At 39.3% G+C, this 25,605-nt stretch overlaps 4 protein-coding genes across 6 annotated transcripts; 2 read left to right on the top strand and 2 right to left on the bottom strand.

The window, feature by feature from the left end:
- Nucleotides 1–219: 219 nt before the first annotated feature.
- LOC104419882 (guanosine nucleotide diphosphate dissociation inhibitor At5g09550) lies at nucleotides 220–4,992 on the bottom strand. Its single transcript, XM_039302724.1, has 13 exons — nucleotides 4,857–4,992; nucleotides 4,612–4,674; nucleotides 4,401–4,484; nucleotides 4,038–4,145; nucleotides 3,747–3,919; nucleotides 3,536–3,647; nucleotides 2,708–2,788; nucleotides 2,562–2,624; nucleotides 2,307–2,408; nucleotides 2,051–2,175; nucleotides 1,358–1,568; nucleotides 809–883; nucleotides 220–503 (listed from the first exon to the last, which is right to left on the bottom strand). Exons 1-13 carry the CDS (start codon nucleotides 4,941–4,943, stop codon nucleotides 441–443), a joined length of 1,347 nt encoding a protein of 448 aa, XP_039158658.1. The 5' UTR covers nucleotides 4,944–4,992; the 3' UTR covers nucleotides 220–440.
- Nucleotides 4,993–5,937: 945 nt separating this feature from the next.
- LOC104419883 (dihydroorotate dehydrogenase (quinone), mitochondrial) lies at nucleotides 5,938–10,576 on the bottom strand. Its single transcript, XM_010031705.3, has 11 exons — nucleotides 10,211–10,576; nucleotides 9,443–9,525; nucleotides 9,036–9,359; nucleotides 8,565–8,820; nucleotides 8,239–8,319; nucleotides 8,059–8,166; nucleotides 7,936–7,965; nucleotides 7,004–7,141; nucleotides 6,600–6,637; nucleotides 6,414–6,513; nucleotides 5,938–6,296 (listed from the first exon to the last, which is right to left on the bottom strand). The coding sequence occupies exons 1-11, from the start codon at nucleotides 10,343–10,345 to the stop codon at nucleotides 6,222–6,224; spliced, it is 1,368 nt and encodes a 455-aa protein (XP_010030007.2). The 5' UTR covers nucleotides 10,346–10,576; the 3' UTR covers nucleotides 5,938–6,221.
- Nucleotides 10,577–12,147: 1,571 nt separating this feature from the next.
- On the top strand, nucleotides 12,148–15,905 carry LOC104419884 (beta carbonic anhydrase 5, chloroplastic). Of its 3 annotated transcripts, none has more exons than XM_039302709.1 (9): nucleotides 12,148–12,523; nucleotides 12,607–12,674; nucleotides 13,771–13,929; nucleotides 14,034–14,082; nucleotides 14,249–14,362; nucleotides 14,550–14,603; nucleotides 15,093–15,181; nucleotides 15,283–15,385; nucleotides 15,475–15,905. In XM_039302709.1, the coding sequence occupies exons 1-9, from the start codon at nucleotides 12,452–12,454 to the stop codon at nucleotides 15,676–15,678; spliced, it is 912 nt and encodes a 303-aa protein (XP_039158643.1). In that variant the 5' UTR covers nucleotides 12,148–12,451; the 3' UTR covers nucleotides 15,679–15,905. The 3 variants fall into 3 exon arrangements, with proteins under 3 accessions (XP_039158643.1, XP_010030009.2, XP_010030011.2); XM_010031707.3 differs by having other exon boundaries at nucleotides 12,150–12,523; nucleotides 15,280–15,385; XM_010031709.3 differs by lacking the exon at nucleotides 12,148–12,523 and adding an exon at nucleotides 13,599–13,661 and having other exon boundaries at nucleotides 13,748–13,929; nucleotides 15,280–15,385.
- A 9,358-nt stretch (nucleotides 15,906–25,263) lies between these two features.
- Nucleotides 25,264–25,605, top strand: LOC104420841 (protein PELPK1). The gene has a single exon (XM_010032619.2). It carries the CDS (start codon nucleotides 25,264–25,266, stop codon nucleotides 25,603–25,605), a length of 342 nt encoding a protein of 113 aa, XP_010030921.1.

Here is a 25,605-nt window from a genome sequence, read left to right on the forward strand (position 1 = left end):
GTTTTATCTATACACTTCTGAGTCTTGCATAACAAATTATTCCTTCTTTGCCTATCTTTAGTTTTCTGAAATGTCTCTGCATGTTCACCTTAGATAATGTGAGCCTCCCACGCCATACGAATTTTTGAATAAGCACTAGCTGATACAACCGAATGCACCTTAGATGTGTGCATTGGAAGGATCTCCACTGATTTCTGTGCTTTTACTCAATGAGGGGTCACTACTTCAGGATCAAAGTGTCGTACATCGGCTAATGATGTTGCTATTTCTGAGTTGTTGTGTAGAAACATTGGAGTGAAATAACAATATGACATACACGTGCTTCTGAATATCAAGTTTTACTGAATTATAAGATGAACGGACAAGATAAACCAAAAAGGTTGCCTTATGCAGCAAAAATTCAGATCACCGTGCTGGGTAGCCATAGCAAAGGCAGCATTTCAAGAAGCTTGTTGCTCTGTGGCAGCACTCGCAGCATTCAGGTCAACGGAAAGATTGAGAACCTACAATGTCAAATCAGCAACGTTATCGAATTATAAGATGATTAATTCTCTCTTGACAGCAATTTTTTATTTTTTTGTCATTAATAACTTGTTAACTACATACACTTGCTAGGACATGTATAATAACCATGTCTGTGCAATTTTTTGCACCGTCTAGTTCTATCTGCCAAAAAGAGAGAAACCTCTGCTGCTTCCACATGCGTTTGTTTCCTCCCTAAGTAGGGACAATGTTGTACTACTCTCTATATTATCCTCACTCTTACAACTTTTTCCTAACAAGTGAGGAAAGTATTAAGTCGAGTTACCTTTCCAGTTATTTTACTGTACATCGCAAGCACATCCGTCACCGTGTTCTCAAAATGTGTAGATGCATCATAACTCTGCAAAATTTCGGCCAGTCAGTAATATATCTAGCAGCTGCATGATGCAAAGCCAGAGCAGGACATTCGAAGCAGTCAATATCAGTAAAAATTGACCTTCCAAGAGAGCTAATTCTACCCATTGAATTGTTAGCTATATGGAACATGCACCAAGTTTCAGTTCCAAGCTATTTTATACTCGGAATATGTACCAATTCTACACTAAAATGACCAGTTTGGAAAACAACGTCCCTGGCGAAAGGAGGCGACTTCTTGTTAGATCCATGGAAACTCAAAATACTATCACGAGCCTAGAAATCTTGATTTCTGAACCTGCGTCTGTTTAGAATAAATGAAGAACCTGGTATGGGTGGAGCTAAAATGTGTTTCGTTCTGAATTTAGATTTGCGCTTTCTTATGAAAGTAATTAATTGGCAGCAGAAATTTCACCCCAAAGTAAAATGCCTAGAGAAGGAGACAGGGACATCCACTCACAGTTGATATAAAGCAGTTGTCAACTTCAGGGTTGTTTGTGGGCACATATCGGTCGTATATATCAAAGAACATTTCATCCACAGGACCAAGTAACTCGATACCGGGTTTTAGTTCTTGTTGAGGGTTATCAGTTTCTGCTTCAGCAGCCACAAAAGCTATGTATTTCCCTTGTGGAGCTACATTGTGAGCATAGGAGCAGCAGAACAGGTACCTGAAAGAAAGTTAAAAGTTGAAACACACACCTTAAACTTCTATCTATGTATTTGGAAGTCGATTTTCATGTAATAAATATTTGATTGAATTAAACCTAGGAGCACATAAACAAGGTACTGGTTCTCTACACAAAAGCTTTTCCTGCCAAAAGTTTTACAGCCTCCCTGTGACAAAGGATACCATTGTTGTGGAGGCCATCTCAAACCAATCCAGTTATATCTTCAGATGGCGTATGCATTTTCATATTCCTAACACCATAGTTCTGTCAGACATGTATTTTATGCTTTTCTCTAGGCTAGAATTTGTCTGCTGTGAACATAAGGCTGCAGACAAACATGCAAAGCAAGACAGAGAGGTCTTATGTAAAGGTCTAATGTAACTCTAAGCAAGATAGGGAGGTCTTCTATAACTTTAATCCATATGCCAAGGGACCCAATGACAATCTTTTTTTTTTTTTAACTACATGTGAAGAAGACTTACATGTCTGATTTACGACCAAGCTGCTTCTGCGGCAAAATGACTTGAGCTGAGTGAGAATCATTGGTATCAGGGATTGGATGGCTCATTATGCATATAGCACGAGCGACTTTTCCAACCTTCTTGACCTATGAAGTCGAGCCAAAGGCAAAAGGTACATAATCAATATGATTGCAGAGCTGCAATGATGGCTTCTTACCAGGTGAACTTCTATGCCAAAATTCTGCCTCATTCTACTTTACATAATGTGAGAGCTTACCTTACCAGGCAAATATGATGGATCACAAACAACTTTCTTGCACTTAGCAGTTTCTCCTTCAGAACTGACACCGATGACTTTCCCACTTGCATCAAACTCTACCTGTCATTTGGATTGGCAGACTGTAGAGATTAATCCTTGCTCCAGCAACTGATTCTTTCATTAAACAAATCGGATCTTACTTTTACTCTGGCAATTCACATCACTCAGAAAAGTTCAAAATTTCTTCGTATAAACATATATCCACTTACTGACCTTACAATGTGGCTTGTTAAGCATGTAAGTCCCACCATAAACTGCACTAAGACGTGCGAATGCCTGGAAATAGAGCATTTATGTCACTGCAAAGCCCATTATACTTTGTTTTGCTGCATGAAAGAGTAATAAGGTTGAGGACAAACCTGAGGTAATTCTCCAAGTCCATACAAAGGATAGATATAAGGAGAGCCCCCTTGAAAACGTGCCAAAGACTCTGCATATAGCTTTAGATGACAAATAGCAAAGGGTGCTGATTACCATCATATGGCTATGGCCAAGAGTATTTGTTAATAAGCAGCATTTAAGAAGAATAGGAAGAATATCTACAAATGGCAAAGTGCATAATTTATTTTCTTTGTACAGATGAAGCTCTCAACTTCTGATGAAGTTTCCCAAAATCCTAGGCCATAATAGAATGTTCAGTCCCCCAATCCATCTGCTGTTTGTGATATTTGAAATTTTTCAAAGCATCACTCCTTACGTCATCAGTGAAACTGTACGTCAATATACCACATTTGCATCTATCGCCCTTTCAATATTAACTGAAAATGCCTAAGAGATATGCTTCATTTTGCAGGAGACAATCCAATTGTGATATGAAAAGGTAGCAATAATATCTACAAGTGGCAAAGTGCACTAATTATTTTCTTTGCACAGATGAAGCTCTTATCTTCTGATAAAGATTCCCAAAATCCACGGCCATAATACCATGTTTGTTCAGTCCCCCAATCATCTGGTGTTTCTCGCTGTATTTGGATAATGTCAATGCATCGCTCTCCATGTCATCAGTCAAACTACATGGCAATATACCAGATCTGTGTCTATTGCCCGATATTAACTGAAAATGCCTAAGAGATATGCTTCATTTTGCAGATGGCAGTCCCATTCGTAACTCAAGCAAGCATAGATAAAAATCAGAACAGTCCTTTATATAGGGAATCACTAGGAAGACAGTGAAAAGAAAGTTGAACCTTCATTCTCTTCACAAAATCCAGAGCAGGCTTATCCATGTAACTGTCATCAATATGAAGTGCCAAGGCATGACCAATAAAATCAATCGTGTCGTCTTCTAGCCCATACTTGCTGCCGAGAGAGAGAGAGAGAGAGAGAGATTATACAATTATACCTATGGATGTATAAAAATTATGCATCTCATGCAACAGAAAAGCACAAGGAACATACGAGATAACTTCCCTTGCTGTAACTTTGTTCAGGTCCAAACCTTCATGAGATTTCGGATCACTTTCTTCAAAGTCTTGGACATAAATGAAGAACTTTCGTGCTCGTCGCTTCTCAAAAAGCCCCATTAAAGGCGATTTCAGTGCTTCAACATCAGTGGCTGGAACTTTATAAATCTATAGGCAAGGCGGCCTTGTATTAATCTAACTTCAGACCATGACTTATGGCTTCCCAAATTTGAGCGATTCTTTACAAGAAAGAATGGAAATCGTAATATGAAGGCGTATTTCGTACCTTTCCTTTGTTATACACAAAGCTACCGTCTACAACCTTGAAGTTCAGATACTTTGTGACATCAGTGTGAATGAGAACACGTACCAGAGCACCATTAGCCATTGTGAACTGGAAAACGCATGTAAGACAATTTAAAAAAAAAAAATTATCATCATAACAATGCAGGTGCATTTAAGAAAACTTCAAACCGATGGATGAAATACATATTATGAAGTCACACAATAAGCGAAAAAGAGCATGCTTTCACGATGTAATTCCAACGTTTCTAACAAGGGACCACTTGCATTTGAGCAGAGATAACAAACAAGCTTAAAATCTTTGAATAATGCATAGTGTAGATACGAGATTGTGTGTTGTCACTACCTTAGGAATCATATCAACGTTGTACTCTTTGCTTGGTCCCAAACTTTCTGGAGGATTGTCATTTCCCCTGAAACGTTTCCAGAGCTATTTGCAGCAGACAAAGTCTGATCATCAATTTATGAAATTGATTCGACCAAAAAAAAAAAAAAAAAATTATAAAATTGCCAAACCAGTCTCCATTTTTGTTTTCCCACTGCGATAAAAGCTTCACCTGATTAAGATTGAGCGAGGTTGATTCGCCTCCATAGTAGTCGTTCTTGTCCACGTGTAGGACCTGTTTTGATCAACAAAACTCAGTGAACCACATATCAGGTACCATAAGATCGATACGAAACGTCCATAAAAAATCTAAGAGCAAATCAAATTTCTTCCAGATGAAAATCTAATAACAGATTCTGCTTAGTTTAATTGATCAGCAACCACAACAGATGAAGATCTCAGCTTGACATAACGTACCTTGAGACCATCCACAGAGAGGAGGCCGCTGAGAATGCATTCCTTGAGACCCGTCCCGAGAACGATCACATCGTACTCCTCATCCATGGTGGTCGGTCACGGCTTCGAGGTGATGGAGATTGCAAAATGCAAATGGGAAGTCACTATTGTTGGCCTTGACAGAGGAGAGATTGGTGATGGGGGTGATGGTTAATATGTGTCTTGCGACATAACAGACCTGGTCTTTAGCGGGAAAAGCTGCTATGTTTCCGCTTCATGAGGCAAGTGGAGAAGTACAGGACCGTTTGTGTGGTTTTAAATTTGACTCATGGAATGAACCCGAGGTTAGTAAGAACAAGGGCAAATCAATTGTCTTAAAGAGGATATAACTTTGCATAAACTACAACTTTCGTTTTCTCTTTTTGCATAAATAGGATGACTTGATCAAATCCAATGACGTTAATTGATTTTTCCAAGTCCATAGCACGAATAAAAGAGCATTGTACAAGCAAATCAATTACATTGTAAAGATACTAGAGGAATTCGTGTACTCATCGGTAGCTCCATTATTTAATTCAACAAGATTTGTGATAAGCGTTCGGCGAAAGAGAGATGCTAAAAACAACTATAATATTTCACGAGACCTTTGATTAACAAGTGATTTGGCTATGTCATATGACGTATTTAAATGAACCGACACTTCGTTCATGGGTTTCACTTGCTCAAACATCTAAAAATAAGATCTTGTCAAATCGCTTGGTAAATAAATTTTGGTGAAAATCATACTATTTCTGGCATTGTGGAGGTGCATGGACTCATGCCATATGTGACGCAAAAGAACCAATAACTCAATAGTACTTTCTCTCAAAATTACCTGTCCATTTATTTCTTCATTAGTGATTTTCATATCAACTGGACCGAAATTGCCGGTCAACGCAAGTAAGTCGAGTATACCCTTCGCATGTTGCTGCCTGCTGGTACATAATTACCACTGCAAACGCAATGCCAAAAGAGAATAGCATGGTCGCTTTGCGCAGTGCCTCCAAAATTGTGTAAATCGCACAAATTACAGATGCAGCTACCGTGACTAAAAGAATCAAACTGCGCAAGTCATTGTTTGCCCTTCCCTCGATAACATTGAAATACCTTGAAAAATTTCGACAATGTCGCATACACAGGGATGGTATTGATACACAACTCCCAGAGTCCAAATCACCATACAAATCCTCAGAGGAATTAAACGGGTAAAATGGAGCGAATAATTAGAAAAAGCTCCAGATGTATATAAAACACAAAGGTTAAATGACCAACCCGTGAAAAGGAAAAAGGTCAAACTCTTTCTGACGAGAGTTGTTTCAAAGCCTGACAATACAAGCCTCGAATAAATCATCTGCAATCCGCACCTACCACATCGAGTATAGACTTGAAACCATCCCTTTCCAAGCACTCCGACAGTTCAGCCTGAGAGAACATACAAGCATATCAAGGTGGACAGCAAAATTGATACAAATTAGAACTGAATAGATAAGATGTAAATGCTTAAGAACCTCGTGTAAAAGAAATAACCCAAAAACAGACCTTTATTTGTGGAATTAGGGCAGGACCACCATAAGCAAATGCTGTGTAAAGCTGAAGAAGAGAAGCACCAGCTCTAATTTTCTTGTATGCATCTTCACCACTGATTAGGGAAAACAATATTAGGAAAGAAACGAGAATGCCAGAATTAGTTCTCACAACGTGATGCCAAAAGGAAGAGCTTTTTACCTGCTTATACCCCCACAGCCTATCAGAGGTATTTTTCCCTGGAAAAATATAAATACCAGTTCAAGCAAATTTGCAAGAAATAAGACCACAGCAAGTTTTCCATGCACAATCCAATACATGCAAAGGGCTGTCGTATAGTACACCGGAAATCAGCATCCTCCTTGCCATATGCGAGTGTTTTTAAGGCACGTATCTTTTATCCACAGGTAATTAGATCACTTTTGCATTCTTAACAATACGCAGAGCCCAAAACCTACCAAAAAGTAATTTGTTACCCTTTATGACTACAATGGTGGGGCATCTGAATCCATTCCAACCATTCCAACCACTAAAAGGTCCATAGTCTTAAACAATCAAGCAGCATTAATGAAATAAGCCACACAAGAGATGAGAGCCCAACATACCCGTGTTAAAATGTACATTTCCCTCAAGATTCTGTTAGACAAGTTAAAGAGAGGTTTGCCACTCAAACCACCTGCCTCCTCAGACACTGGATTTTTGTCAACAGGATCTGGTCGAGAGATGGTTGTATTTGAGATGATCTAGAGAACAAAATAGAAGTGTATTTTAATCTCGATAAGTTACAAAAAGTCTTTGAAAACAGCATAGCAACAAGAAAAAATAACACTGTCTGACAGCAGTTCCTCAATGTATACTATGTTGATAAGACAGCACTATAAGAGAATATTTTGTAGACATGTATAATAATGTAGTTAAAATAGGGATTCCAAGAATAGCATGAACAAAAAATTTCAGGACGGTTTCTACTTTCAAAATGTGAAGACTAGTAGGGAAAAGCAATGGCTCGGGTTGATGAATAGTTGAGGACTGAAACTTGTTAGAAGGAGCTATAGTTGGAACAAAAATGTCCTCAACATATCTTTCCTGGCTAAGCACTGGAAGAATCTATCAGGCATCCATTATTGCCCTCCTCTGAAGTGCGACATATGTAAGAAGTCATGATAAAAAAAATAATTCCATTTGGTAGCTGGCAGTTTTATTGGTAAAGAGCATTGCTATTGGAAAGGAATTTTAACTACAACTCCTCAGTGTGTCATGCGGGAAGCACAAAAAAAAAAAAAAAAATTTTCACATTAGAAACTTCTAACTGTTCTGAGTCATAAGTGGCTGTCCTATCTAAATTTATGGTAGAGCAAAGCATATTTTTCCAATTTGATTCCATATTTCTGCTAACTTTCAGCAGTGCATGAAGCAATCGACAGTCAACAACTATAAAGAGACTTCCTAAGTTTATATTCGTGTGAGGTTAGTTTATTCAACCAACCTACATCTAACTGAAAAAAGACGATTGGAAAGCCCAGAAAGAAAATTTTACCAATCCATCCAGGCGGAGAGCAAGAGCTACCTGTAATGAAGAGCAAAAAGACATTAACAATGTTAAATGAAAGAAATTAAAAAAAAAAAAAAATATGTTAAACAGTAGGACAAAACTGCATACTGCTGCAATGTCTTCAAGATCTTCTCGAGACAAGTCAGGAGCAATTTTAACAAGTAAAGGAGGTGGTCCCTCCTCGCCCCATTGCATTTCATCACGAGCAGCTTGAACCTTAAGAAACATGATGTTAACAAGACCTGCATCTAATTATGCTACTTTAGAGTAAACTCAGACTACTTATACCTTCTTGACAAGGTCTTTTAACTGCTTTCTTCCTTGAAGCATACGCAACCCTGGAGTGTTTGGTGATGAAACATTAATGACCTGCAAACAAACAGCGTGTGAATGGTCAAAACAATGGTTCATAGAAGATCAAGATTGACTCAAATTCCAAAAACCCTCAAGTAACCAAGAATAGAGGTCACCATGATTCACAGATGCATTCCCAGAATACTTAAGAGTTTCCTATTAATCACCACATCAAGCAAGGCCAGCTAGTAGTATTGCAGGCCAGAACTAAAGCAACGTGCACAAATAAAAATTCTCAGGAGGCATGACAAATTATTTACCAAGTAATCAGCATACTGCGATAATGTATGGACCCCCTGTACATAATCTGCAGCAGCATCTTCACTTGTCTTATTTTTCCCAAGATTTACACCAAGAATGCCAGGACCAGCTTTTCCTCCATGTTTTGTTTCCTCACTGGATGAAGGGGATGTGCTTGAGGTCTCAGCCAACTTTCTTTTACCATGCTGGGCACCCAGTCGCTTAGCAACAGCAACTATGCCTTCACTGTTGAAGCCACAGCGGTTTATGATAGCTCTATTCATTAATAAAAAAAGGAAGGTGTGAATATCCTCCAAAAAGCCAAGGCAAGGCTGAAATGTCTACACAATCATATTAAGAACCTCCATGATACTGAAAAGGCATATACCCATTAATTCCATGGGAAAATCTGTAGAAGATGACTTAATAGCCTAAATTAGCAGAGCAACATCGTTATCAAATTGACAATGAGAAAATGAACTAATTCTCACCCTTCTTTACGCAATCTGAAGATGCGTGGCTTTGGATTACCCTCCTGTGGTACTGGCGTGACAGAGCCTACCTCGACAAATCCGAAGCCCATCCCTAGTAAACCCTCAACAGCCTCAGCATTTTTATCAAAACCAGCTGCAAGGCCTATGGGATTAGAGAACTTCCTTCCCCAAACTTCCAGCCCTAAATTTGCCGGATCAGGCCGCTTCTCCCTAGGAACCCAGCCTCGAGAAGCAGCTGTTACAGCTAGTTTATGTGCAAACTCAGCATCTAGAAGAGCAAAGAACGGATTCACTAGTTTGGTTGCTGAGAATAGCCATCCACTGGAAATTGAAATGATGTAAAGGTAAATCTCATTACCAAAAATGAAGAGATGTTCAAATTATATCAAAAGAACGACAAGTACCAGAAAGTTGCTTCATCTACAGTACTCACATAAGCTCCACCGGCTATAACCAGGCCTATAGTGGCTCCCGTCAGCAATCTCCCCTACAATTGTTTTGGACAATGCCAAACACAGAATTACTTTCCTTAGAGAAGAAATTTGAAATTAATTCTAAGAAATTGGAAATATGACAAAAGCTTAAACTATCCCTAGACTGGTAATAGAAGTCCAAGGCCCATTGACATCTGATATTCCTTAACGCATCAAGTACATATAGTAGCAGAACAACATTAAAAACCAGTGTTCGAAAAACCAAATGATGTCAAAAGTTCAGGTTGGTAAATCATGTCAATAACTTATGTTTAGCTTTAAGTCGTGCCAACAGAACTCAACTTGCACTTTGCATCGGAATCGCTGTATTCATGTTAGCACGACTTCCGTGTAATTCCTTCCAGATATCTATTGTCTCCAGTCCTAAATCCATCCATGTTCGGCCAAATTCTAACTTTCCAAGTAATAATCAGTTCTACCGATGCTAATAAAATCATAAACAGCCCTGACCCCAAGACCGGTGACCAAATTTTGGATTGCGAAACCAAGCTTCAGCAGCCAAGTTTCAACCTTTCTTGAAAAACACAACAAGCAACAAGCACTAAGTAAGTCGTAATCGCCATTTTTTGACCAGAAGGCCAACAAATTAAACACGAGATTCGTAGCACAAACTTAAAGTTCCTTTCTTTTTTGTCAAAAGTTGACCCCGGGAGAAAAAGAAAGGAACTTTAAGCTTACTTTCTTGGAGAAATGCGGGATTTTGGGAGAAGACTCGGCGGCGGAGGAGCAATGCGCGCAGCTCCCAACGGAACTCGAAATCGGGCGCTTGGCGATGTAATCAGAAATCAGCTTCCTGGAAGCCCTCGTGGCCATAGCTTTGAATCGTTCCGACTCGAAGCCGAACAACAAACCCACCGAGCGAGCTCAAAGATGCATGAAGAGAGAGAGAGGGGGGGAGAAGGGAAGCTGAGAAGCCACTGCAAGGAATCGAGAGAGGTGGGCGAGGAGAGGGTGGAGGGGTTTTAGCGTGTACGGGGAGAGAGATGCCGAGGTCGTTAGTAAAACCCTGATTCCTCGCGCCCCCTTTGGCCAGCGTTCGCGTTAAGCTTTTGAAACAACATCCGACCCGGTTCCTTCTCTTCTGTCGGGGCCGCTCCGGTAAGCTGCGTTGATCGGCGTGCATTGATCCCGGTCCAACCAGAAAACCCAGCGGATCAGCCTGTTCTTCCGGTTTCGGATTCCAAATTTTCGGAATTGGGAATGACCGGTCCAGGTCCATGGACCGGCTCATATTCCTCATTTCTTCTTTTTTTTTTTATTATGATGCTAATTATTATTATTTTCTTTAATGTTCGAAAACTTTTACTTATAGAAAACAAAAGAAATCCAAAAGAAAAAAGTTCACCTATTTCAAGATGGCGTGGGTCGATTCTCAATTTAATTAATATATCTTTTCTTTAATGTTCAAAAACTTTTACTTATAAATAACAGAAAAAAAATCCAAAAGAAAAAAGTTCACCGATTCCAAGACCGTGTGGATCGATTCTTGATTTAATTAATATATTTTTCCTTTAATGTTCAAAAACTTTTACTTATAAAAAAATCCAAAAAAAGAGTCTATCAATTCCAAGACCTCGACCCTCGATTCCATAAATCGAGAACCAACCTTGCCTGATCTAATTTCGGGTTAAATCAAAAAAAGAAAAAATACCAACTTTAGGTCAATGGATAAATATGGCCTAAACTTTTTTTTGTCACGTAAAAAAGCATCAACTTTAGGTCGAGTGACAAATTTGGCCCAAACTTTTTTTTGTCACGTAAAAAGGCATCAACTTTAGATTGAGTGACAAATCCGGCTCAAACTTTTTTTTGTCATGTAAAAAAACACAAATTTAGGTCGAGTGACAATTCTAGCCCAAATATTTTTTTGTTTCGAAAAAAAATTACCAACTTTCACTTAAATCCTATATTTGGCCCCTCTTAACTTAGATTCATTAATTGTCCTTACCAATAAATCCATGTGTACTTGCTGGCTAACAACATCCATTGTCTTCTTATTTGAGCCACGGATTGAAGAATAACGATGAAATTGTGTCATCTCCTATACTTCACTAGCAAGTAAAAAAATCTTCCGATTGAATTTCTCTGGCTAGATTTTATCAATATAAAAGCGTAGATCACCGCATGTCAAGAGAAACCATGGATGAAATCCATCAACCTCACGGCTAGATTCTTTTCTCCTGAAATAAGGTTAACTTAAAATAGAAATGGTAGGAATTAGATTTTGGATAGGAATGAAATTTTGTGATTTTTATGAGAGAAAACAAAATTGAGGTTAGAATTGTCATTTAACTTAAAGTTGGTGCTTTTTTTTACAAGACAAAAAAAGTTCAGGCTAAATTTGTCCCTCAACCTTAAGTTTGTGCATTTTCACTAGACAAAAAAAAAAAAATTGGCCAAATTTGTCAATCAACCTAAAGTTAATGCTTTTTTATTATGATTTCAGGTTTCTGGACCGAAAGCAATCACCCATATCGGCCGCGGATGGATGAGCGGTTCGGGTCGGGCCATTGCGATACTTGCTAGGCCCAAAGACCGGGTTGAGCCCAAAGGTCAAGCAGAAAAATTCATGTGTTCTCGCCTACCCGTTGGGAACGACAGAAAGGCACAAACCTGGTTTTCGCAGAGAATTAAACAGCAATGACGCCATTAGTAAAGTACAAAAGCCTAGGCATCGGCTGATCGTAAAAATCAGACACCCTACGGACAACCCGACCTTGGTTTCTCCGTCTTTCTTGGAGATGGGACATGTGTCCAACGAGGCCACCAACGTCTTAACCACTTTCTGCAACTTCTTTATTACAGCCCGTACAGATCTGGAGTCCCGCTAACCGTTGCCGATCACGCTATCTGCTTCCCCTGACCGCCCCTGCTCGAGATTTGCACGCCCCGTTTTCGTAGCTCGGCTCCGGAGAGGAAATGGCGAATCTTGCGCCGACCTTCGTCTCTCCCCCCTCTGGTTCTTGCGGCGGATCGCTGAGAACGTCCCGTGTAGGTTTCTATCTCTCTCTCAATCTTTGTCCAGCTCTGTGCTTGCTTGGCTTTTAAGCTCCTGTTTGTCGTTGTTGATGCAGATCTCTGCTATTAAGCTCCAAGGAAGGGAAACTGAGCAGACCCATTTAAATTTAGGATCTTCTTACAGGTGAAAAATTAGTGCTTTATTTGGTTTTTTCTGCTGAAAGCTTTTATTTGTGTGGTGAATTGGCTGCTGCTAGTGCTGCTATCTCCGTATGTATTGACAGTCTATACTAGTTGAAGCTCTCCCAGTTGTTAATTTGGTAACAATGTCGATTAAGGTGGTTGATCCTGTTGGATTAGTAGGTTGTAAAGGCTGTTGTGACATAGGCAAATGTCGTCTTGGAATGTCAGAAGCACTTAGGTGCAAACAACTCTGTAGAGTGAAAAATACTTGGTGTGGAATACGAACTTCCATGATTTGGGGTCTACTATATATCAGTTGTGGCACCTGGCTATGGACTTCCTCTCCTCTTGTTGATGCAACAACTGTTTGGCATCAGCAATTTGGTCAAGTGCCTTTTTTTCCTATAGAGACTTTAGATAGACCATGGGATGTTTACATAGCTCGTGGTAGAGCTCCGTCTTGTGGTTTCTCGCTCTCTCCCATGTCGACCCTCTCTTCATCTATGTAATAAGGCTCTCTGCTGTTTATTTCTGGATTCAATGGAAGGAGCAAGTATTGCATGGGTAACAACTCTTAAAACAGCAACATCTTGTTGCTTGCGTTTTTTCTCTCTCGACTGGCTACCCAACAAGAAAATGCTTCAGCCTCCTTTGTTGCAGATTGCCACATTCATATGACCTGCCTTTTGCCTGTTTCTGGAAATCTGAAGTTAATACAACACTCACATGCATATTGAAGCTTTAAACTTACTGATTTTTGTGATACCATTGATTTCTATCTATCTAAGAAGCTTACTTTCCTTAATTAGAAGTTCATTAATCTTCTGCCCCACTCCTAATTCATGTAATGTGACTGAAATTGTTGTCTTCTGCCCCACATGGTAGAAAGCTTGCTAATTTTTATTATTTGCTGGTTTATTTTTAGGAGATGTTGTACATTAATGATTACATACAACTACAATGCAACATTCAGGGTTGATCCTAAGAGATAAGAATGCTTCTTTTTTGTTGGTTCCCACGCCTGACCAAATCTTTGACTGCAATGTACTGATACATGTGTTTTTGCCTCTGCACATGTTTTGCTTGGTTGTTTGCAGGAAGAAGCAGGGTTTAAGAAGTAATGCATCAAAGGAGACTCCAGGACTGATGCAGGGAAATAGGACAGATGAATACAAGACTGCAGAACAAACAGGAGGATATGACTCGTTCAATGAGATGAAGCAACGGTTTCTGACTTTTAAAGAGAAGAAATACTTGTAAGAGCTTCTTGCTTAACTTCTTTCTGCTTCTATTGACAACTGAAATTTAATGCTTTATGATGAGCAGTTAGGCTTAGGCATATCTTATTTTCTGCAAGCAGGGAAAATTTAGAGCTCTATCGCCGTCTTGCCGAGAGCCAAGCACCTGAGGTATATTATAGTTATATTTCATTAAAATGTATATGTAGACATCTGCTTTTTGTGTGTTTTTCCCTTCCTCAACATTTTGATGTATTGTCTTCAGCTTTTCGCTTCAGATATCTTGCTTTAAGAATAAGAGGTACATATCTCTTGAACTAACTCTTTCAAACAACAGTTTATGGTGATTGCTTGTGCAGATTCCAGGGTTTGTCCCTCTGTCATCCTAGGATTGGAACCTGGGGAAGCCTTCACGGTTCGGAATGTGGCAAATCTTGTGCCGCCATATGAGGTGCTTGCTTTGTGTTTTGCACCGGTTTTTCTTTGTTTTGGGTTTTCTCCTCTCTCTTTTTAGCTTATTATACAGTTTGATGACTTGAAAATATAGATTTTGGTGTGTGGGAGGGATCAGGTCTGCTACTTAGTGGTGAAAATAGCATAATTTATGCTTCCTTCATCTTTTTCCATTATTTGTGCAGAGCGGACCATCAGAAACCAATGCTGCACTAGAATTTGCTGTAAATTCTCTTAAAGTAAGTAATTCAACCCAACGGGATGCTTGCCTTCATAATATGCTGGTGCATTTTGTGAAAGATCATAGTTAAAATTGTACCATTAAGTCGCTTTCCCTTGTTGTAGAGTTCAAAGGGAAATGTCACCTAAAATTTTGGTGCTGTTTATTTGTGAAGCTCTTGAAAGAACTTTGAGGACTTCAGGGAAGATGTATATGAGGAAAATTTTCCCATAGAAGAACTTTTGAGTATTATGAAACAGGGAAAAGAATTATTTGTGGTGGCAGTGATAATGATGATATTTTGTTTCTTTTTCTTTATGTAATGAAGATAGAGGCAAAATGTTGAAATTGCATGACTGTATCTTAGGCAAAAAGTATGATGAGATTGTGATCGAACTGCATATAGTTCAGGGATTATAAGGATAATACACTCAACTAGTGCATTTAGCTTTTATATAATTCCTGGTCTAATAATTTAGATTTGGCAAGTAACAGTTTCTTTGCACAGGTGAAAAATATACTAGTAATTGGCCACAGCTGTTGCGGGGGCATTCACGCACTGATGAGCATGGAGAATGCAGATGGAGATAATTCAAGGTCGGGGTGTTGAAGTATATTGTAAATCTCCTTCAGTTGCAGCTATTCAGCTTTAACTATTCATTCTCTTTTTTCTAATACGATATATCTCCTTCCAGTAGCTTCATCAGAAATTGGGTTATAGTTGGAAAAAATGCTAGACTAAGCACCAAGGAAGCTGCTTCTCACCTCAGTTTTGACCAGCAGTGCAGGCACTGTGAAAAGGTGGGAAACAACTCATAACATCTGGATTTGGTTTGTATAAGATCACCAACGGCATTGGCCTAATGCCTTTAAAATGCTTCTGAGTGCAGGAATCAGTGAATCGCTCGTTGGTAAATCTGCTCACCTATCCATGGATAGAAGAACAGGTGATGAGGGGAAACCTCTCTCTCCATGGCGGCTACTATGATTTCGTCGATTGCACATTCGAGAAATGGACACTGGATTACTATAAGACCATTTCGAGAGGAAATGAGGACGTGATTGCAGTCAAGGGTCGCTCATTTTGGAGCTGAATCTTTACTTTCATGTGCCTTTATCTGTATGATAAACTGGAATTCTAAGTTAATATGGTCCGTCAAGGAACTTTCATTTGTTAATAATGCCAGGCTCTGCTGCAGTGGCATTGGCAAATGCTCTTATGTATTGTCTGTAACTATGCAATTATGTACGAGGAATTGAAGTTTCAAATGAATCTGGAACTCGTGCCATAATGTAAAGGAAAAGCATGATATTCTCCAAATTTTGGTGCGTCTCCACTTTTCCTTGATTAATATCTGCTTAAACTTGGAAGGTTCTGCTGAGAGATGGAAAAAGTAAGCGGACGAAGGACGTGAATTTGGTGATTTTTGTAGACAAGTTACCATCAAAGAGCCAAAAGCTGTTAGCTTCCATCTTACTTCCAATTTGCTCTCGCAAAATTAGAAACCGAGGTTTTAAAAATGGCCCTCGTTCTATTTTCATTGGGGGAAGTTGAATTAGGGTAGTTAGGAAGATGGTGGCAAAATTTCCCAACGATCTTGAGTATGACAAGATTTAAGAAGTAAGAACTCGGCAAAGTTCTGTTGTTCGATCTTTAATGTATTAATGTTGTAGATATGAAGTCGCGCCTTCAGCTGCCAAAAGAACTATAGCTACACTTCACCAATAACTTGTGAAATGCTGCCAAAAGAACTATAGCTACACTTCATCAATAACTTGGGAAATCCGGCGATTTATCTTGTGAAATAAAATCAAGCAAGATGATCCTACAGCACTCTTGCTTATTAGGAAAAAGAAATGAAGGGCAAATGACGTCGAGTCGCCGGTTATAGCTCCTAAAAAGTATCTGCTTCCCTTTATATGCTAGTGTAGATTCGTAACAACAATTCCATTACATGCAATCTGGCTATATGGATCATCCTTAGATTCACTCGTCCATCCAAATGTTAATACTCCCAGCGATTGGTAAATTTAGATATCGGTGTATTGTTCCGGCGTAATCCTCATCAGTGAAAAGAAGTGACGAGCCCTGAAGTACTTGGGCAAGCTTCATTTCTGCAACACCTTCATTCACTTAGGGGCGTGGAAAAAAGAGTTGAGGAGAAGAAAGTACTGCGAATCGATACGTATCCGGCCAATGCAATTTCAGCGAGTAATGCGACGTTGCTTGCACTGATAGTGTCAGCTTTTACTGAAAGAAAGAGAGCCGTGTGATCCAAGAGGACGCGATTGCCCATCCAAGAAAAAGAAGAACGATCATGCATCGAACCTACTGGACGATATATTTAGTGATTTAACCCGTATTCGGCAGCAAGACTTGGAGATGTTTGATAGGATCTTTTGGACTTGTGTCAGCAAAAGGCAGATAGGAAGTTGAACAAACCGTCTCAGCTTTTCACATCGCCCCACGTCCTAAATCCTCTCCAATCTCCACGTCGCTCTCGCCTATAAAACAGTGCGCATTTTGCCCTACGAAGCCACACTCACACGCCCTCAAACAATCGTTCTCATATACCCTTCTCAGAGGATAGCAACTTGAACCGATGGCAAACCTAACATCCTTCATCAAATATGCCCTCCTGGTCATCGCGCTCTCTCTCCTAAGCGGTGGGGCCAACTCGGTCCAGGCCCGCCATCTCCTCGACACGTCACTGCCAGAGATTGCCGTGCCCCAAATACCCGATGGGATCATCCCGTCGCTGCCCCAGGTCGAACTCCCTCCTCTCCCTGAAATCCCAACCTTGCCTATGCCTGAGTTGCCAACCTTCCCAGTTCCTGAATTGCCAGAAGTGCCAGGCTTCCCTTCGATCCCTTCGATTCCGAAGGACTTACCAATGCCTTCTGTGACCACCTCCAACCCTTGAGATCATGATCATTACTACATGGCTTAATGGTGCCATTATAAGTTACTGCTGAAATCTATACTTCGCATATGAGGTCGAATACGATGTAATAGTGAAGATGGGTGTGGTTTGTATGATATCGTCATGTGCTACTTCTCCCAAGAGTGTGATGCTCCAGGAAGTATTAGATATCGGGTTTGGTCTGTTTGCTTTCTAGGAGGGCCTATTGATCCTCCATTAGGGTGTATAATTTCATGTAATTCTGTATGATACAAGAAGAATATGCCATATATATGTTCGTCTAAGTCGGTTGCCATTAATTCGTAAGTCTTGCAGCTCATTTTGATCTCTTCCCGACTCTAAACAAGCGTCGACGGTGCCTATGCAATAGAGTACGCAAGAACTATGCGAGGACTAATTAGCTTGGAGATATCGAAATCATACGTGATGCATCAATCTATGTCAAATTTCCACTCTACTTTATCACTAGCTTGCAGGCATGAATGTCTCACAAGGTTGTATAAAATCAAAACAACTAGATTTCACTCATACCACCGTTACCCATTATGAATTAGAGAAAAGAGGGAGAAGAACATAAGAAGTGCCAAAACTTTTGTACGACGTTCAGTTGAGTACCAAAACTTTGTTTTCGCTCACTTAAATGCCACAAAATTGAATAATCGCTCACTTGAGTGCCAATTCCGGTTTGCCTCATTGGAAAATCCAACGTGGCTTTGCTGGCATGACGTGAATAATTTCTTAATATTATTTTAATATTTTAAAAATATTTTTTTTTTGGCTTTTCTTCTTTAGGACTAGCTTAGGTCGGGGCCGAGTCACAACCCTCACCAACCACGAAACCCTCGACCTTGGCCATGAAGGCCCTAGGCAAGGCCGTCAAGGCCTCGCCAGCTCTAAGTGGCCACAGGCGACGTCGCTTCGCTCAAGGCCAGCGAGGTTGCAATGCCCTCGCCCATGGCCTTCACAACTAGATTTGGGCGAGGGCCACCCTCGGCCTTGCCATGAAGGCCCTAGGTGAGGGTGTCATGGCTTAGCCGGCCACGAGCGACATCGCCTGGAGCTGGCAAGGGCATCATGACCTTGCTAACTGTGGGTGAGGCCCCAACGGCCTCGCCCAATGCCTTCACGGCCAAGGGCAAGGGTTTTGCGGTTGACGAGGGTCACTGGTGACCCTCCCCAACCCTTAAATAAAAAGCAAAAGAAAAAGCAAAATAAAAACAAACAAGTCAAAAAGTTATAAAAAAATATCCATGTAGGATATTTGGTCGAAAGTAGCACTTAAGTAAGCAATTTTATTCTCTGATGCAGCACTCAAGTGAGCAAAAAAAAAAAATATTTTGGCACTCAAATGAGCACCGTATGAAAGTTTTGGCATTCCTAGTGTTCTTTTCCCAAAAAAAGAAAGTAGGTTTATCTCTACAAACGCTAACAGAAATTCTACTTTGGGAAAATTTTGAATAAGGGCTCGAAGCAAGACCAAATTATTAAAAAAGAGTTCAAAATATACCTTACTTCAAATAAGAGCTTAAAATAGAACTGTTTTCTCATAAGAGAATCCGAAATAAACCATATCTCTAATAAAGACTTGAAGCGGCCTACTTAGTAGAGGCCTAAAGTAGACTTTGTTCAATGTTGCTCGTTCTTAGATATATAACTAAGAGATAAGTGCAATATAAGTCCTACAACTTGTGTGAAATTGCAATTGAGTCCTAAAACTTGTAAAAAGTGCAATCAAGTCATAAAATTTGTCAAATTATTTCAATCGAGTCCTAAAGTTAACACCGTCAATCTTTTAACGGAAAATACTAACGTGGCATGGATGTGACATTTAAAATGAATTTTTATTTCCACGTGGCTTTTTTAAATTATTTTTATTTAAATTAAATTTTAAAACTAGAAAAGAAAAGTTAAAATTTATTTTAAAAAACAATTTAAATAAAAAATAAAAAAATGGCACATCGCCGCCCCTCCGGCGATGGGCGGCAGCCATTTTTTTTAAACTGTTTTGTTTTATAACTAAATTTTAGTTTTTTTGTTTTAAAATCTAATTTTTAAAAAATTGAATAAAAAATAATTAAAAAGGCATGTAGAAAATGAAAAACTATTTAAAATGCCACGTCCGCGCCACGTCAGCATTTTCTGTTAAAAAGGTTGATGGTGTTAATTTTAGGACTCGATTGAAACAATTTGACAAGTTTTAGAACTTGATTACACTTTTTGCAAGTTTTAGAACTCAATTGCATTTTCATGACAAGTTTTAGGACTTCTATTGCACTTATCCCTATAACTAAACATAAAAATTCCGGTGAATGGATGGAAGAGACTAGAGGGGAAAAGATTATGAAATAAAACATAGTTTTTTTTTTTCTAGAAATCGTTTATTCTGTCAAAAGTCTTCCAATCAAATGAAATCCTCTTAAGACCTGAATTTGATCGGTGATGTTGATACTACAAATTCCCCCGGCATGTGGTTATATCTAAATCCATTGAGTTTAATGATAGATGCACACACTTATCAAGTTTGAAAGGCTTCAATTCAGCTTGCACATTTTTCAGACAAAGTCTACCACTTCATATTCTTATTTGAGATTAGATTAGTCACTTTAAACTTTTATTTGATACAAGTCCACTTCCAGACCTCTTTTGCTAAAATTAGGCCTTTTTTTGGGAGATAAAGTTGGATATTTCATGTCCTTAGATGAGATTTTTGACAACACAGCACCACTTTAGGCTATCATTTAAAATTTTCTTTATACCTTTTTTTGGGGACTCAAATATAAATCGACGCATATATATAGTTCTAATTCTATCGATATAGAAGACTAACTACTCTGTATATGGCCAGAAAGATTAGATTATGTGTTTTATATGAGGTTAGTTTGTTTATTTGCCTAGATCTTCAAGATTTAAAGATAGATTGAACTAGAAAATATATATGATATTGCACTAATGAACAACCTATGGAAGTGTTGACGCTAAAAAATGACCAAATCTTGTTGATCGACATCAAGCCGATTTGAATGAATACATAATTGGGTGTCAAGTATGATTTGATTATCGACAACTTACCAATAACCGATAAGTAGAGACCCATGATGATGACTATAGTTGTCAATGACCATGAGATAGCTGTTGACACACGATGGCAATTGGTCGACAATTATTACTTAACGAATTTGAATAAGTGTTGAATACAAGGAAACTAAGGAAGACAAGAATATGCCAATGTGAAGATATCGATTGATAGTTAAGTCCAGTGGCAATTGAACAGTTGTAATTGCATGTAAGTAAGGTGGGCATGCAATTATGGAGTACAAAGTTATAAAGATGTGGTTATAACCAATAATTTGAATATTAACCCCTTAAAAGCGGTTATTTTAGTAATAGGCTATATAAAGTCGCGTTGAATTGTTGTAAGATGATCTACAATTATCGACACTAAACTTATGTATTTTCTAGTTTCAATTTATCGATTCATTAGTTCAATGTACTTATGTTTCTTTTTCCTTCAAATTTAGAGGGGGAAGACTAAAATTTATTTAAAAAAAAACGAATGTCGGATACCTGAAGTGCCAAAACTCGGCATAAAGGGACACTTAGGCAGTGCATAGTAACGTTTCTGTTTCTCCCAATTTCTGTTCTTTTGTTCCCTGGAACAAAAAAAAGAACAGAAACCTATTTGGTAAAACATTTGTTCCAGGAACAATTTCTCTAATTTTTGTTCAGGAACAGTTTTGAGAAAAAAAAAAAGTTGCTTCTTGTTCCTGGGAATAATTTCTAGAAATAAGATAATTTTCTTTTTTTAGTCTTTTGTTTCTCTCTCTTACCGCGGCCACCTCCAATCGCACGGAGCCCTTTGCCGATCGCCGCCGCCGCGCGGAGCCCATCGGCCGCCACCTCCCGCAGCCGGCCGTCCGCCATGGCGGGCGATCGTGCAGCAGCGGTGGCGGGCGGCGGGCGGCGTCGAGCAGCGGCGGCCGACGATTGGCAATCCGTGAGCAAGAATAAAAATGAATAAATACAAAAAAGAAATTGTTGTGTTACTAAACGCATTTCTATTCTTTTTCTATTCCAAAAATAGAAATTTTCGTAGTTACCAAACGGGTTCTTTTACTCGAAATTGTTCTCCGGAATAGAAATAGAAAAGAAATATTTCTTAAAAAAAAAAAAAACTCTTCCTCGGAACAGAAGTGTTGTCATACGCAGCCTTAAGTGTCAAAAGTTAGGAAAGTGACAATTAAATACCAAAATTAGAGTAAAATAGATCACTTAAATGCCAATGGCAGCCAAAATGCTAATATGTCGATTTTTGGCGAGGCAAGAGCAAAACAACGTCGTTTTGCACGTTGACATTGCTAGACAAGTGCAAAAATGATATCGTTTTGCTACTCATGTGGGTAAATAATTAATATAAAAATTAATTAAATTAAATTTAAAACTAATTTAAAAAACGACATCGTCGGCCCTTCCCGGCAACGGCGGGGAGATGGCAGCCAACGGGGTTAGCCCTCAACCACATGCTTCATTCCTCCTCTTTTAAAAAAAACATAATAATTTTTTAATAATTTAGTTTAATTAATTTTTATATTAAAATTCAAATCCGCGCCAAAACGACGTTATTTTTGCGTTTTTTTGCTAAGTCAGCTCTCCGGTGAGCCACGGGTAAGCAAAAATAATAAAAAATTACCACATAGGATTTCCGATAGGGTTTGCCGAAGATGGCACTTAAGTGTCACTTTTCTAACTTTGGCACTTAAGGGCGCGTTTGGTAACGATTATATTTCGATGAACCATTTTTTTATCTAAAATGGTTTTTTCTAATTCTGTTCTCCGGAATAATTTCTAAGCAAAAGAACGCGTTTAGTAACTTTCCAAAATTTCTATTCCCGGGATAAAAACACATTTGGTAGGATTCTTAGATTTTTTTTTATTTCTTTTAATTTTTTAATTCTTTTATTATATTTTCTTTTTTTTTTTTTCCTTATTTTTTTCCTCTTTGGCTGGTCACAGGCCACGACGATGGTCGGCAACCAACTGGGCAAGGTTCGACGAGCTCGCGAGCCTCGCCGAGGCTAAGGCAAGGCTCGACGAGCTTGCCAACCTAGCTACGGCGAGCCTTAGCCTCGCCCAAGCGGTGGGAGGTCAGCCTCGCCTTGGCCCGGCGAGGCCGAGCCTCCGTCACCCGGGAGGTTGAGCCTCGCCGTGGCCGCGTGAGGCTCGGCCTCACCTTGGTTAGGCGAGGTCGACCTGGCCCAACCACCAGTGAAGCTCAAGTCGACAAGCCTCGCCATGGCTCGACATCTCCCGGGGCCGGCAACGCTCTAGTGAGGTCGTCGACCCTCGTCTAGCCGATTGCCAACGCTAGCCATGGCCAAGGCCGCAAGTGGCCAAAAGGAAGAAGAAGAAGAAGAAAAGAAAGAGAAGAAGAGAGAAGAGAAAAAATATATATTCTAGAAATTGTTCTTGGGAATGAGAAACTATTTTTTTTTTTCTACGTCTTGTTTCTATTACAAATCTATTCCCGGGAACAAAAATTTTACCAAACAGGTTTCTATTCTTTTTTTATTATTTAGAACAAAAGAATATAAATGGTTGTTCCGGGGAATAGAAACAAAATTTAAAGTGTCCCCTCATACCAAGTTTTAACACTAGGGTTGTACATCTTAAAAAAAAAAAAAAAAAAACAAAGTTTTTTTGGTCAGTCTACTCATTCCTACTCTACACTCACTTTCAGACTTTTGTCCTGCCTCTTACAGGGTGTAGGAGTCGAAACCCACTCTTGAAACTTACGCGTCCCCCACCCCATCCCTCCCTGAGAAGGTGGGGATTTGAACCCCTCACCTCCCCCTTCCATGTTGGAAGGGTGGCCACTAGGGCGAATCCCAGTGGTTAAAAAAAAAAAACGATAGTTGAAAGTTCTAGAAATTTCTTATTGTGTCAAAATTCTTCAAATTAGATGAAATCCTCTTAAGACCTAAATTTGATAAGTGATATTAATACTACAAATCCCCCCATAAAGTGGTCATATCATGATAGATGCACACTTTCATCAAGTTTGAATGGCTTATATTTAGCTTACACATTTTTAGACAAAATCGGCCGCTTCATATCCTTATTTAAGACAAGTCCACTTTCGGGCCTCTATTATCAAAACAACCCCAATTTAGGCCCCTTTTTAGATTAAATTGGATATTTCGAGTCCTTATACGAGACAAGATCTACTTTGAGTCCATCTTTGATAATATGGCACCACATCAAGCCATCCTTTAAAATTTTCCTTTTACTTTTGCTGGGGCTCAAATATAAATCAACACACACATATCATACTTCTAATGGAATCAATATACAAGACTAATTACTCATTATATGGCCAGAAAGATTAGATTACCCCTTTTATGTTAGGTTTATTTTATTTTTTTTTACCTAGATCTTCCAAAACTAAAGATAGATTGAACTAGATAATATACATGATGTTGCACTAGTTAACAATTTATGAATTGTTGACAATAAAAAAATGACCAAATCTTTTAATCGACATGACACTGATTTGAATGAATATAGAACTCGACATTAAGTATGATTTGATTATCGTGAAGTAACTGATAAGCGGAGACAAATGACAATGACTATAATTGTTGACGACCATGAGACAGTTGTCGACATATGATGGCAATTGGTTGATGATTAATGTGTCGAATACAAAGAAACTAAAGAAGACAAAGAATATGCCAAGGTGAAGATACCGATTGACAATTAAGTCTAGTGGCATTTGAAGAGTTGTAACCGCTTCTAAATAAGGTGAACATGCGTTTATGGAGTATAAAGTTATAAAGATGTGGTTATGACCAATAATTTGAATATTAACCCCTTGTAAGTGGTTATATTTTATAATAGGCTATATAAAGTCACATTGAATTGTTGTAAAAGGATCCACAATTATCAACACTAAACTTATGTATTTTCTTAGTTTCAGTTTATTGATTCATCAATTTCATGTACTTACATTTCTTTTTCCTTTAAATTTAGTCGTCCTTGACTCCCGTTACGCAATTTACTTGTCCGGATCACCACTAAACCTAATTCAATAAATACCAAAAATCAACTTATGGGTTGAAAGCTAATTTGCTGATTGGGTCAATTCGCGGCGAAACGGGAAGATAAAAGAGAAAAAAAACCATAACACGTCAGATTGATCAAAGTGGGTCCCTAGACACCTAACTCCTCCAACCCCATCAGACACCAACTGTCAAAGTTCGTGTAGAAACGAAAGTACGAAGTGAACACCCGCACTCAATCTTAATCATTACCACTTAACCGCCAAATCAAAGCTGAAATAGCAAACCCTCAATAAACGGAGGATTACTCGGGACCAAAACGTGTGGAAACCGTAATAAAGTCATGACAAACTCCATTCAAGATTGGACTAGCAGTGCACGACTCTTCACCTCCTCCAAGACACGTCGATCACCAAGCTTGAATTCAAGGACAACGCCCCATCAAAATCTGACATTTCGTCTTTGATATTGCAAATCAAGATGAGGAGGTGAACTAACAAGAACGACAAACCAAGATTGCAACTTTTTCTTAACCATATGAATGGCCAGTCACCAACCTCAACCCAAAATCACACATTCTCTTCCTATATAATCCCAACCTCCATCCCTCCAATTCCTCACTCAGCAATCAGCAATCAGCAATCAGCAATCACATTGCTCGCAACACCCTTTCATCGCATCAACTTGATCCCGATCACCAATGGCTTTCTCCAAGAGCTTCGCTTTAGTGCTTTCCATCGCCGTCCTCTTTGCCAGCATCAACGTGAGCTGGGGAGCTCGTCATCTGCTCCAGGGCGGTCTCCCAACGATACCAACCTTTCCCAACATACCCACTTTGCCGAACCCGGCACCGCTGCCCCCGTTGCCGACGATCCCAACATTGCCAAAGGTAGCGGTGCCGCCCTTGCCTGCCATCCCAACTCTGCCTCAACCCACACTGCCGACTCAGCCTTCTCTTCCCAAGGTCACTCTGCCGCCGCTCCCGGCCGGCATCCCTAAGATTCCTACCCTTCCCTTCTTCTCCCCACCACCATCAAACTAG

The sequence above is a fragment of the Eucalyptus grandis genome, chromosome 9, assembly GCF_016545825.1.
Source record: "Eucalyptus grandis isolate ANBG69807.140 chromosome 9, ASM1654582v1, whole genome shotgun sequence".
In the NCBI taxonomy this organism is placed as follows: Eukaryota; Viridiplantae; Streptophyta; class Magnoliopsida; order Myrtales; family Myrtaceae; genus Eucalyptus; species Eucalyptus grandis.

Bases quoted from the DNA above. Each gene is read 5' to 3' on its own strand.
- LOC104419884 (XM_010031707.3), top strand. From the start codon at position 12,452: ATGGCGAATCTTGCGCCGACCTTCGTCTCTCCCCCCTCTGGTTCTTGC. The intron at 12,524-12,606 runs GTAGGTTTCTAT...TTGTTGATGCAG, and splicing joins GATCGCTGAGAACGTCCCGT to ATCTCTGCTATTAAGCTCCA. The intron at 14,363-14,549 runs GTGCTTGCTTTG...TTATTTGTGCAG, and splicing joins ATCTTGTGCCGCCATATGAG to AGCGGACCATCAGAAACCAA.
- LOC104419882 (XM_039302724.1), bottom strand. From the start codon at position 4,943: ATGGATGAGGAGTACGATGTGATCGTTCTCGGGACGGGTCTCAAGGAA. The intron at 2,789-3,535 runs GTTCAACTTTCT...TGTCATCTAAAG, and splicing joins ATTTTGTGAAGAGAATGAAG to CTATATGCAGAGTCTTTGGC. The intron at 504-808 runs GTAACTCGACTT...TTGACATTGTAG, and splicing joins ACAGTAAAATAACTGGAAAG to GTTCTCAATCTTTCCGTTGA.
- LOC104420841 (XM_010032619.2), top strand. From the start codon at position 25,264: ATGGCTTTCTCCAAGAGCTTCGCTTTAGTGCTTTCCATCGCCGTCCTC.
- LOC104419883 (XM_010031705.3), bottom strand. From the start codon at position 10,345: ATGGCCACGAGGGCTTCCAGGAAGCTGATTTCTGATTACATCGCCAAG. The intron at 9,526-10,210 runs GTAAGCTTAAAG...AAACAATTGTAG, and splicing joins TCCCGCATTTCTCCAAGAAA to GGGAGATTGCTGACGGGAGC. The intron at 8,821-9,035 runs GTGAGAATTAGT...ATTAATGAATAG, and splicing joins TTCAGATTGCGTAAAGAAGG to AGCTATCATAAACCGCTGTG.